This window comes from Lithobates pipiens, unplaced genomic scaffold (genome assembly GCF_037356315.1).
Source record: "Lithobates pipiens isolate NorthernLeopardFrog02 unplaced genomic scaffold, aLitPip1_a1.2 Scaffold_3, whole genome shotgun sequence".
NCBI lineage: Eukaryota > Metazoa > Chordata > Amphibia > Anura > Ranidae > Lithobates > Lithobates pipiens.
The window spans coordinates 220,383,143-220,396,513 of NW_027507790.1; the positions used below are offsets into that span (position 1 = coordinate 220,383,143).

A 13,371-nucleotide genomic window follows, 5' to 3' on the forward strand; every position below is an offset into this window, starting at 1 on the left:
ACCAAAAGAAAGCTCTATTTGTGGGAAAAAAAGGACAAAAAGTTCATTTGGGTACAGTGTCGCATGACATGAGTAATTGTCATTCAAAGTGTGAGAGCACTGAAAGCTGAAAATTGGTCTGGGCAGGAAGGGTGTTTAAGTGCCCAGTAAGCAAGTGGTTAATGCCGTGCTTCCAGAAACAAAATCCATAAAGTCTAAACCATGTGTTTCAAATGCATTAATATCACTACCAAATAAACCACCACTTTTACAAACTGTAAAACCAAAAAGGAAAGAAAATACCCAAGTTACCCAAACCACCAACTCCTGCACTGGTGTCAACAAATAAATAAATAAATATAATTAAATATGATTTATCTTGATCAGACCACAAACAACTAAAGTGCTCAAGCCCCCAAACTTAAATAGGTTTGCTGTGAAAAGAATCATCCACAATAAGTGATTTCAACAGACAAAAAATTACTTTCTATATACCACATACAGCAGGCATGTCCAAAGTCCGGCCCGCAGTCTGGTTTTGAACGGCCCGCCTGGTTATTTAAACATATACATCTTTTGTGGCCCCCGGCGATCTCCCAGCGCCGGGGTCACAAAAGATATATAGTCCGGCTGCCACGGAGGGAGGAGGCAGGACGAGTGCCCTGCACACAGGAGGGGAATTTCTTGTTTACACGGCAGCTGTAATAGGAAGTCCCATCTCTGCCATTGAATGACTGTTCTGTCCATCAGAGGAGGCGGGACTTTCTCTTAAAGGGGCCGTTGTGTAAACAGGAAATTCTGTAGGATGTCCTTGGCGCTCGTCCTGCCCTCCATGGCTGCACTGATGGTAATGGTGGCTACATTCCTGGCAATTGCAATTGTGGGGCTGCATTCCTGGCAATGGTGAGTGAATTCCTGGCAATGGTGGGTGAATTCCTGGCAATGGTGGGTGCATTCCTGGCAATGGTGAGTGAATTCATAGCAATGGTGGCTGCATTCCTGGCAATGGTGGCTGCATTCCCGGCAATGGTGGGGCTGCATTCCTAGCAATAGAGGGTGCATTCCCGGCAATGGTGGGGCTGCATTCCTGGCAATGGTGGGTGCATTCCTGGCAATGGTGGGGCTGCATTCCCGGCAATGGTGGGGCTGCATTCCCGGCAATGGTGGGGCTGCATTCCTGGCAATGGTGGGGCTGCATTTCTGGCAATGGTGGGTGCATTCCTGGCAATGGTGGGGCTGCATTCCTGGCAATGGTGGGGCTGCATTCCTGGCACTGGTGGGGCTGCATTCCTGGCAATGGTGGGGCTGCATTTCTGGCAATGGTGGGGCTACATTCCTGACAATGGTGAGTGAATTTCTAGCAATGGTGGCTGCATTCCTGGCAATGGTGAGTGAATTTCTAGCAATGGTGGCTGCATTCCTGGCAATGGTGGGGCTGCATTCCTGGCAATGGTGAGCACTGCATTCCTAGTAATGGTGGGCGCTGCGTTCCTGGCAATTGTGGGTCTGCAGATGGGCACTGACCCTTATTTTGCTTCACAGTTCTTTATTTAAAATGTAATTTTTTTTTTCCTGAAGCTTCCATCTTAAAGTGAAGGTGCGTGTTATATGCCAATAAATACGGTGTATCCAAATAATACACTTGAGTTCATCTCTTCACCACACAGCCACAAAGGCAAGAGAATTCTTGTTGGGTAGTGTATTAGTGCTCGGACGAACACACTTAGACCGAATTTTAATGGTTCAAAGAATTTCAGGCAAAATAGTCGGCCCTCGCGCATGTTCAGTTCATCAAATCTGGCCCTCTTTGAAAAAAGTTTGGACATCCCTGACATACAGTATAAGCCACGATATACCCTAATATAACATTAATATTACAAGTGCTTTAGTTTCTCCTGTAAGAAAAAGTGCTACGTACATAAATATAGTGCATAAATGTAAACAGTCTCTTCAGTGTTTGAAATTTTCTTGATAGTGCTTCTATCTCAACCCAAGGTGCTTAATATAAACACCGACCGAGTGCTTCACCACCACCGAATAGAATGGCCACTCACCAGACCTAGTCTGTGTTTTTGTCTTTGGTTAATTTAAGGATAACCATTCCTTCACTGGTCACATCAATGATTTCATGGTAAGTAAAACCTCTTGTACTAATGTGGCTCAAAGAGGTTTTACTTTCCATGAGGAGAAATCATTGATGTGACCAGTGAAGGAATGGTTATCCTTAAATGAACCAAAGGCGAAAACACAGACTAGGTCTGGTGAGTGGCCATTCTATTCGGTGGTGGTGAAGCACTCGGTTGGTGTTTATATTAAGCACTTTGGGTTGAGATAGAAGCACTATCAAGAAAATTTCAAACACTGAAGAGACCGTTTACATTTATGCACTATATTTATGCATGTAGCACTTTTTCTTACAGGAGAAACTAAAGCACTTCTAATATTAATGTTATATTAGGGTATATCGTGGCTTATACTGTATGTGGTATATAGAAAGAAATTTTTTGTCACATTGTTGAAATCACTTATTGTGGATGATTTTTTTCACAGCAACCCTATTTAAAGCGGAGGTCCACCCTAAAATGGACCTTCCGCTCATTGGAATCCTCCCCCCCTCCGGCGCCACAATTGGCACCTTTCAGGGGGGAGGGGGGTGCAGGTACCTGTACAGTACAGGTATCTGCACCCACTTCCGGCATAGCTATCTGCGGAAAGGTGCGTAGATTACGCCCCTTTCCGAAAGTCCCCCGCTGCCTGCTGGGAAACACACGGATCCCAGAGGCAGCGGGACCATCCTTATAGCACAGCGCGACTCGCGCATTGCGCAGTAGGGAACCGGGAAATGAAGCCGAAAGGCTCCACTTCCTGATTCCCATACCCAAGATGGCGGCGGCAGCACCCAAGAGACGATTGAGAGATCGGCTTCGGGTGCCGACATCGCGGGCGCGCTGGGCGGGTAAGTGTCCTTATTTTAAAAGTCAGCAGCTGCAGTATTTGTAGCTGCTGGCTTTAAAAAAAAAAAAAACGCCGGAACTCCCGGCGGACTCCCGCTTTAAGTTTGGGGGCTTGAGCACTTTAGTTGTTTGTGGTCTGATGAAGATAAATCATATTTAATTATATTTATTTATTTATTTGTTGACACCAGTGCAGGAGTTGGTGGTTTGGGTAACAGACACATACTGCAGTGGCATCATCACATATTTTCTTTCCTTTTTGGTTTTATCGTTTTTAAAAGTGGTGGTTTATTTGGTAGAGATATTAATGCATTTGAAACACATGGTTTAGACTTTATGGATTTTGTTTTTGGAAGCACGGCATTAATATAGGAAATAAAGTTAGCGAAACCCTCGTCATATGCATACATGAGACAGTATCCCTCCCACTGGCACCAACCATGAGACAGTATCCCTCCCACTGACACCAACCATGAGACAGTATTCCTCTCACTGACACCAACCATGAGACAGTATCCCTCCCACTGACACCAACCATGAGACAGTATTCCTCTCACTGACACCAACCATGAGACAGTATTCCTCCCACTGACACCAACCAAGAGACAGTATTCCTCCCACTGACACCAACCATGAGACAGTATTCCTCCCACTGACACCAACCATGAGACAGTATTCCTCCCACTGACACCAACCATGAGACAGTATTCGTCCCACTGACACCAACCATGAGACAGTATTCCTCCCACTGACACCAACTATGAAACAGTATCCCTCCCACTGACACCAACCATGAGGCAGTATTCCTCCCACTGACACCAACCATGAGACAGTATTCCTCCCACTGACACCAACCATGAAACAGTATCCCTCCCACTGACACCAACCATGAGGCAGTATTCCTCCCACTGGCACCAACCTTGAGACAGTATCCCTCCCACTGACACCAACCATGAGACAGTATCCCTCCCACTGGCACCAACCATGAGACAGTATCCCTCCCACTGACACCAACCATGAGACAGTGTCCCTCCCACTGACACCAACCACGAGACAGTATTCCTCTCACTGACACCAACCATAAGACAGTATTCCTCCCACTGACACCAACCAAGAGACAGTATTCCTCCCACTGACACCAACCATGAGACAGTATTCCTCCCACTGACACCAACCATGAGACAGTATTCCTCCCACTGACACCAACCATGAGACAGTATTCCTCCCACTGACACCAACCATGAAACAGTATCCCTCCCACTGACACCAACCATGAGGCAGTATTCCTCCCACTGACACCAACCATGAGACAGTATTCCTCCCACTGACACCAACCATGAGGCAGTATTCCTCCCACTGACACCAACCATGAGGTAGTATTCCTCCCACTGACACTAATAATGTGGCAGTATTCCTCCCACTGACACCAACCATGAGGTAGTATTCCTCCCACTGACACTAATAATGAGGCAGTATTCCTCCCACTGACACCAACCATGAGACAATATTCCTCCCACTGACACCAAGCATGAAGCAGTATTCCTCCCACTAACACCAACCATGAGACAGTATTCCTCCCACTGAAACCAATCATGAGGCAGCAGAGCATGCTAAGCGGCTGCCTAGTTTGACTGGTGGTAGCAGCGGCCCTGATGACAGGCACAAAAGTGGTTTCATTATCCTGACTGGACGTCATGTGATGTCCAGTCAGAATAAGCCACTCAGGCGCAGCGCGGCGATCGGTGGAGTGGAGTGTCAGTCTGACACACCGCATCTCCAATCTTGGTAAAGAGCCATAGGCTCATGGACTTATGCAACTTATAGCCTTAGTTGTTTATGCGCTGACTGTCTTGCTTTACCATATGTATGCCACAGCATTTTTTTAAATAATCAAAATAGAGAAAATTACCTGATGAACATCGAAATCTGTTTCCACATCCATCCTCTATAGGGCAGCCCCTAGTGGGAACACAAGGACGGGTTTCAAAATTGCTTCCACTGCACTCTATACCTCCAAACTGGGCATAAACTTCAATTGTACGTGTACGGGTCTGCACAGAAATAAAAAAAGAAATAACCAGACTTGGTTATTTTAGTAGTATACATTAGACATAAAAGTCTCCATTTCACCTAACCCAGGATACATAACATACGAGCCAAATATATGGCTATAATCTAATGTTTACTAACTGCTCCTTTTTTTGTCCAACCAGCTAAATTCTTATATTATAGATGCCAGTATCCCCATACACACAGTAGAGTCATGTGACAAAAAGATGTAGCTCTAGACAGAGGAACTGTAAGGGTCTTTGCACACGGGCGATCCGATCAGGTCAACCTGTCAGCTTTTCAGGTGGACCTGATCGGACCCTCCAGCCTCCTCTATGGGACGGCTGATGTGTCCGCTGACACCCACCGCCATCAGATCCTGTCCGCCAAAAACAGACGAATGGTGGTCCTATTTTTCCATCTGTCCCACGGATCAGAACAGATGGAAACGGACAGGTGGTCTGTTTCCATCTGATTTCACCATAGAAGAGAGTGGGACTGTGTCCATGTCCACTCTGCACAGCGGAGTGGACACAGACCTGTCACTGCGATCCCCCGCTGAGCAAGCGGATTCTGTTAAGCAGAGGTGCCCATGTGAAAGGGGCCTTAGAATCTATCTGCTAGAATTTACTTAAAGCGAAACTTCACTTTCTCAATCAACATTGACTATTTTTAATCGTTTTGCTGCTCACATTAGTAAATAGATAGGAAAGTATAACATTTTTTTTTGTTGTTTTAACCTTTTTTCTTTCCCATAAACTTTTTTTTTTTTAACATTTGTTAAGTTACATTTGTTCAATTACTTCTCAGTTTCCAGACCTAGGCAAATGATGTCACACATCCAAGTCATCTTCAGGAGGGAAGTTGGTGTTTTCTCTTCTAAGCACGCCCCCCCCCCCCCCCCCCCCTGCATGCATACTTGAGCTAAGGACAGACTGACTCCAGGAAGTAAATGCTACATGAATCCTGCACCCTTACTCAAGATGGCCATATCCAGAAATGCTGCTTTTTAAAGTGATTTATCTGTCTGTTAAATATACCACTGAAAGTGCTGTATTATATCTGTTGGATAAGTACAAACAATACCTGTTGCTCAAGTCAGGAATGTAAAGCTGTTCTGTGCCCAGTGCACGCGTCCTGTGTTATTTCAAGAAGGGTCATTGGCCCTCCTATTTGTTATCTTGGAACTAAAGAAAGATTAGTCTACTGTATATGTTGTGGATGATAACATAGTGGTAGGGTTGGAGTAGTGTAGCAAAAGATGTCTGGGTAGGGCTGACACCACTCAGTCTGCAATAATGCTATAAGGGTTCTTTACGAAAACTAGAGAGCAAAAGCTGGTACTGCTCTGCATAGAAACCTTCCAGGTTTTATTGCCAAAGCTGAACATCTTGAGGACTGCCCCATGCACATATACGGTGAAGGGCAGCCACTCTGTGCTGGATCACGTATATATGTAAATGATCCGGCATTTCTGGGTAGGGGGTGCGCGCCTCCCCATCTGTTCTGTGATTCTCTACAACACCCCATAGGGCTCTGTACAAAGCAGGGAGAAAAATCAGCCACATCTACTCAGGCACACAGTTAACCCTTTCATTGTCCCAGATGTTAACCCCTTCCCAGCCAGTGTCATTAGTACAGTGAAAGTGTAGTATTAGCACTGATCACTGTATTAGTGTCACTGGTGATGTTAGTGGCAGTGAATTTATTCCCGCCCAGTGTCAGTTAGTGTCAGATTGCCCTGAAAGACATATTTATGCAGGGATATAGAAATAAAAATAAACCGAGCTCAGGTATAACCAAACCAAAATATCAAAAACAAAATAAATAAACGAAAGGCAGCAGCTCAAAGTGGGATACAGACACTTAGTAGACTAGAAAGAAAGGGGCTCAAGAGCTGCGCCACAGACACTATTAACTAACCAAATACATAATGTATACAATAAATAAATAATTTATATATATATAAAATTAATTGATATATAAATCACATTAAAGCGGAGGTCCACCCTAAAATGGACCTTCCGCTCATCGGAACCCTCCCCCCCTCCGGAGCCACAATTGGCACCTTTCAGGGGGGAGGGGGGTGCAGTTACCTGGATAATCCAGGTAACTGCACCCACTTCCGGGATAGCTCTCTGCGGAAAGGGGCGTAGATTACGCCCCTTTCCGCAAGTGCCCCGCTGCCTGCTGGGAAACACACAGATCCCAGAGGCAGCGGGGACCGTCCTTATTGCGCAGCGCGACTCGCGCATGCGCAGTAGGGAACCGGGAAATGAAGCCGAAAGGCTCCACTTCCTGATTCCCATACCCAAGATGGCGGCGGCAGCACCCGAGTGACGATCTAGAGATCGGCTTCGGGTGCCGACATCGCGGGCGCGCTGGACAGGTAAGTGTCACTATTTTAAAAGTCAGCAGCTGCAGTATTTGTAGCTGCTGGCTTTTAAAAAAAAAAAAAAAACGAGGAGTCCCGGCGGACTCCCGCTTTAATCCTGCATAAATTAGACTTCAAGGCCACAGTTCATCAACCCAGAAGAAAGAAACAGGGCTTCTAGAATAAAGTCCTCTGTAAGGGTTCTTTTCAGGACACCACAGTGAATCCACACAAAACAGCAAACAGGTGCCCGTCACCGAGAAGTGGACGCGCTTACCAGATAGCAACACAATAAGAGCCTTATTATTGAACCATCTGTGTCTTTTTCCATACACTTAAAGCTCATGAATCAGCTTTCCTCGTATATAGCAGCGTCACATGAAACTCCCACGATCAGCTATCCCAGATCGATAATAGCACTATTGGCAGCGCAAAAAGAGGAGGAAGCCCTCATGGTGTAAAACCAATTGTACATTTTGATTTTGATTTTAGGGCCACTAAAGTGGTAAATATAGAAGGGGTGTTTAAACTTTATAAAGATGAGGAAGGTGACCTAGGAGGGATGTTTACAAGGCTAAAAAACCTCATGGTCTCTGAGAATCACACAAAATGGGACATTGCTTATTTAGAAACATATATCAAGTACGCAATGGTCCCTAGAAGTTTGAGGTGGGAGGTAGCCCCTCAGAAAGGAGACACAGACCTAGAAGAGTGGTTAAAATACTTTAATCAGGCTGGAGTTTCCTTTCTTAGATTTTTGGTGGATAGGAAAACAGTTAAATTATCTAAATTGGATGAGGAGATTAAGAACATTCAAATTAAACTCACCTCTGTTAAAGAAAGTGTTGAATATCAGGATAAATCCCCAAATCTTTTAAAAATCCTTGAAAAGGAAGATAGAGATCAGAGAAACCCCAATGCCTGGTCCCTAGCGGATTCCAACTATAGACCCTGTGGGAATAGGTTTGGTTTGATGGGACCAAATAATTGGGGTTTTCCCAAACCTTTACAAGGCATCAAAAGGCTGGGGGAAAGAGGAGAGGAACCAGAGGGGGGAGGTGACCCAGAGCAGCAAAAAAGGCCCAGAGTGTAGTAGGAAAGGGATTTTTTAATTTACGCTCAAAACCTTTGTCTGAATCAGAACAACAGATTTTAGACAAAGGTTTGAAATTTGCGCCACCTATAGGTTTAAATAAATTCCAAACATATATGGATGTCCACAAATTTGTAAGGAAACTTAACATAAAAAGATATATGATGGGGATTTCTAATATGAACAATGTGAACAAGATGACGTCTTCTATGACGAAACGCATCGGCACTCTACTGCAACCGTGTTTTACCTTGATAAGCACTCAACCTATTGTACACATGTGAGTTTATTACTTTTATATTTAATTTTTTTATATAAAAAACGGAATTACACTATTTTCGGTCCCTGTTTTCCTTTATATGTACCTAACTATTTCTACGGATTTGTTTGGCTGGAGATAAAATATTTCTCAGCATACGAAAGGATTAGCTATACTTGAGATCCCCCTGGAAAATGGACTGCTGAAAGAATCTGCATATATATGCATAAGTTTATGCGATCCTCCAAATGTAAATTTGTGTGGATCCAATAATTCTGGTAAGCGTCCAATTCGCTTGGTGACGGGAACATCACGTGGTTAATGCATGAGTTTTTATGAAGGAGGTGTAAGATATTTCCTGCACACTTGTGGACCACACACGGATAATATATACAAGAGACTTTGCATTTTCTTGTTGGGACTTTTGTCTTTTGATTTTCTCCTTTTTTGATTTTTGAAATTTCTCTTCAGAAACACTTTATAGTCACTAACTATACACTTATATAGCCATTAATGTTTATATGAGATTTATAGCTAAGTCTCATATGTTATGTGCACTATTTCATATTGTGAATTTTCACTGAATGTATAGGTATAAGTTTATATATATATGATGTCTTCGTAAGGATGGCATAAAAATGCCTGGTTTTTGAAGCGCTACACTTTTATACAGCATCGATTATTTTTACACTTTATACCCTAGTGGTATGTTAGCAGCTCTCTTTCATGTTATATTCTTTGTAAGAATAGCGCAGTGTTTCGTTAAGAATTTTTGATAAACAATGTGAACAATACAAATACTGTGGCTACACAGGTGGTCCATTCAGGATTAGCAAATGCTTCACTTTTTAATCCCCCAGGGACACTCCCATCATCCTTGCGAGTATTTAGGGATGTTGTTTTGAGGGATCTTGACTCATTGGAGGTCAAGAAAACCAGAATGAATAAAACTTTACAGGAAGGATTAGATTCACTTTGTAGTAGGAGGGACCTTGTTATTAGGCCAGCAGATAAGGGTGGGGCAATTGTAATATTAGACCGAGAGGACTATTTGACTGAAATGAGTAGGATTTTGAATGATACCAACACTTACATTGTGTTGCCTTCTGATCCAAAGATACAATATAAGAAGGAACTTGAAAAAATTGTTGCTGTAGGTCGTGAGGCTGGTCTCCTTAGTATTAAATAAAGTTTATTTTTAATTCCTAGGGCCCCACGCACTCCGGTCCTATATTATTTACCTAAACTGCATAAGAACCCTACCTGCCCCCCGGGATGACCCATTGTCAGTGGGATTGATTCTATCACGTCCCGGGTGGGCAGATATATAGATTCTTATTTACAACCTTTAGTCCGGAGAATGCCCTTCTATAAATGTGGGAGATGCAGGGTTTGCTCTCTGAAATCATGTTCACATAGACTTAACACTACGTTTAATAGTACAGTTACAGGGGTAGATCATGTCATTAAGCCGTGCATTACATGTTCCACAACCGAGGTAGTCTACATGTTGCAGTGCCCATGTGGGTTACAATATGTGGGGCGGACCAAACGCCCATTACAGGTATGGCTTAATGAGCACATTACCAACATATTGATTGGATTTCCGAGACATTCTGTATCCAAACATTATTTGTTGGCACACAATAAGGACCCTTCTAAAACTCTGTTCCTTGGAATAGATAAGTTTAAAACCTCATTGGAGAGGAAGCTCTTTGGTGAGGGAAATTTCAAAGCTTCAAATGGCTTGGATTCATCGTTTAAAGTCATATGCCCCGTATGGACTAAATATCAATACTGACGTTAATGCTTTTATAGATAATTCTTGATTTTGATTTTGATTTTTATTGAAAGATATTAATAAAATCTGCACTATTGTTGCATTTTTGTAAACTAGTTCTGAGATGCATGATAGGCTTTTTTTGGCAATTATGTTACTATGAAATTATGCAGGTCTAATTTCCCGTTGGGGTATTATTTAATTATATTATTAATCACGTTGGATTTTATATTCATTTAGTTGATTTAATAACTAATGATAATGATCAATTCATTTAATATTATGGGTACATAAATATGTATTTAGGGTATTCACATAAAGGAAAGCCCGGAGCGAAAAAGAAATAAAATGAAGAAATAGCGTAGGGCTGGGCATGACAGTGTTAACAGGGTGCAGAAGTGCGAGGGCTTGTATGATTGGAGGAGCTTGGGGAGGAGGGGACAGGAGAGTAAAAAGGAGCTGGCCCCTCCCCCAGGCATCAGTTCAGCGTACAGGAGCAAGGATGGCGGCACGGAGGGCAGGATGGCGGCGAGATGAGAGAGGGGGGGGGCGGTCTAGGTGAGCGGGCGACATGTGCTTGGGTCCACGCGTACGGCCTGAACAGTGCCGCTGGAGCCCCTCTCACAGGTTTTTCCCCATAGACGACTCCGGACTGGATGGGTGCTGCTCCCGGTACACACGGATGGGAGATCCTAACCCCCCCCCCGGCACTCGGCGACGGGGGGGCTTCAGGAACAGTGTGGTGCACAGCGGTGTGGGAGCCCTCGGTTCGGCTCTCCGGGAGCACGTGGGCTCCGCCGCTGGCGGGGAGGTGGCGGGGGCGGAGCTCTGGTGGAGATCATGGCCGGCGGCCGTTCGCTCTCCAGAGGCCGCCACGCGGTTTACACGCTCCCCCCCCTACCCGCATTGCACACGGCTGGGGGAGCCTTACCCCCCTACGGCATTCGGCGACGGGGGGGCTTCGGGACCAGTGTGGTGCACAGCGGTGTGGGAGCCCTCGGTTCGGCTCTCCGGGAGCACGTGGGCTCCGCTGCTGGCGGGGAGGTGGCGGGGTCGGAGCTCTGGTGGAGATCAGGGCCGGCGGCCGTTCGCTCTCCAGAGGCTGACACGCGGTTTACACGCCCCCCCCCTACCCGCATTGCACACGGCTGGGGGATCCTTACCCCCCTACGGCATTCGGCGACGGGGGGGCTCCGGGGACGGTGGGGTGCACGGCGCTACACCAGAGCACGTGGGCTCCGCCGCTGGTGGAGCTTTGGGGTGACCTTGGCTGGCGGGCTTTCGCTCTCCAGTGGCCGACACGGGGGTTGCACAGCCCCCCCCCCCACAACGACCAGTGGTAGGGGGGCGATCTGGGGACATGGACAGTTTTGCACACACCCCCCCCCCCCACTGCAGCGAGAGGAAACGCGGGCTCCCTCAACCCCCCCCTGGCAGTGAGTCGGCAGGGGGGGGCGGAGCTCGGCACCGACAAATTTCATAGCACAATGAATCCTGCTGCGGATATCAGGCCGGCATTGCCCTGGCCGGTGGCTCTCTATGCACCGTTCGGTGGTATCTGCAGAAGGGGACAGGGGTGCCCCCCCCTCCATCGCTCGGCCATGCATAGGCACGGCAATGGAGTTCCAGTGGATGGATCCGGCGCAAGAAGGCGGAGGCAGCAGCCGCACGGATCCTCGGTATCCTGGGATGCTTCCCCAGGAGGGCTGGCGATCGAGAAGAATGGTTGGAACAGCATTCGCAGGGGAGGCTTGGTCGGAAGAGGAGGAAGAGCCCCAGAGCCGAGCGGCGGGATCTTCGGCTGGTGGGACTCGCACCAGGCTGCTGGGTAAATCCTGTTACAATTTTTCTATTTTATGGCGGGTTGAGGGTTAGCAGGGGGGATCGGTGTGGGTGGGCCCAGGCCACGGCATGCGGGACAGGACCCGCGGTCAGGTTTGCGTGGGGGTTTGTCACCGGTTTTCTTTTGGCCCACGTTCACGCTGGTGCCAGGGTGGATACGGGAGTATGGGGGGTTTTAGCTGCCTCTGACCTAAGAGGCAGGGTGGGTGCTGGTGCAGGTCCCCAAAAGCGCGCCTTCTCACGGGTTCTGGGGTCAGCGGTGGACGGTGGGGACTGGGGAACTGTGTACCTGGAGGCTTTGGACATGTGGCAAGACAGCTGGGGTCCGGTGAACTGGGAACGTGGTGCGGGAATGCAGCGGTACAGGAGGAGCGGGAGTATTTTTCCCTGCTTGGTACTGGTTTTAGCTATTGGGGTGCAGTTTCCCCCGGTACGGGGGCGGGGGGTCCACATGGGAAGGAATGGAGGGCCAGGCCCCTCGGGAGGGGGGAGGTCTTGCCCTGCCTGGGGGGTCTGTGGTGGGTGGGGCCCAGAGGAGGTATGGGTGCCCCTTACTACCTGGGTAGAAGATGGGGGGTCTGCGCACATCTGAGTTTGGGTGCCCCCTTTCTGGCTGGGGTGGGTCTGGTAAATATAATAAAAAAAAAAAAAAAGAGACAAAAACGAAAAAGATATAAAAATGAAACTTGACTAAAATACAGTCTAAAGGGGGCAGTAAGCTTCTAGACGGGTTGCGGGCGTGGGGGGGGCCCAGGAAAATATATATAGGGCCGGACCTATCGGTGGCGGGGTGGTCCTATCCTCTTGGTACGAATGGGTCTCCTTTTCCTATCTGGAATAACACGGGGGGTGGGGCGCATCCGAGTTGGGGTGGCCCTTCCTAACTGGGGTAAGGTAGTGGGTGTTGACTGCTTTGGGGCGTGGGGGTTTCCTTTCTAACGGTAATAAACCGGTGGGTTGCGGCCAGTCTGAGGTATGGGGGGCCCCTTCCTGATTGGAAAAGGTGGGGGGGTTGGGGCCAGCCGGTGGCATGGGTTCGGT

At 47.0% G+C, this 13,371-nt stretch overlaps 1 protein-coding gene across 1 annotated transcript in view; it reads right to left on the reverse strand.

Annotated features, from left to right (window-relative positions):
• C7 (complement C7) overlaps positions 1-13,371 on the reverse strand; it is a 139,423-nt gene that overhangs the window by 73,611 nt on the left and 52,441 nt on the right. The window contains exon 4 of the mRNA XM_077462808.1: positions 4,843-4,984. Coding sequence (XP_077318934.1) covers positions 4,843-4,984 — 142 coding nt within the window. The remainder of the gene's footprint in view (positions 1-4,842; positions 4,985-13,371) is intronic.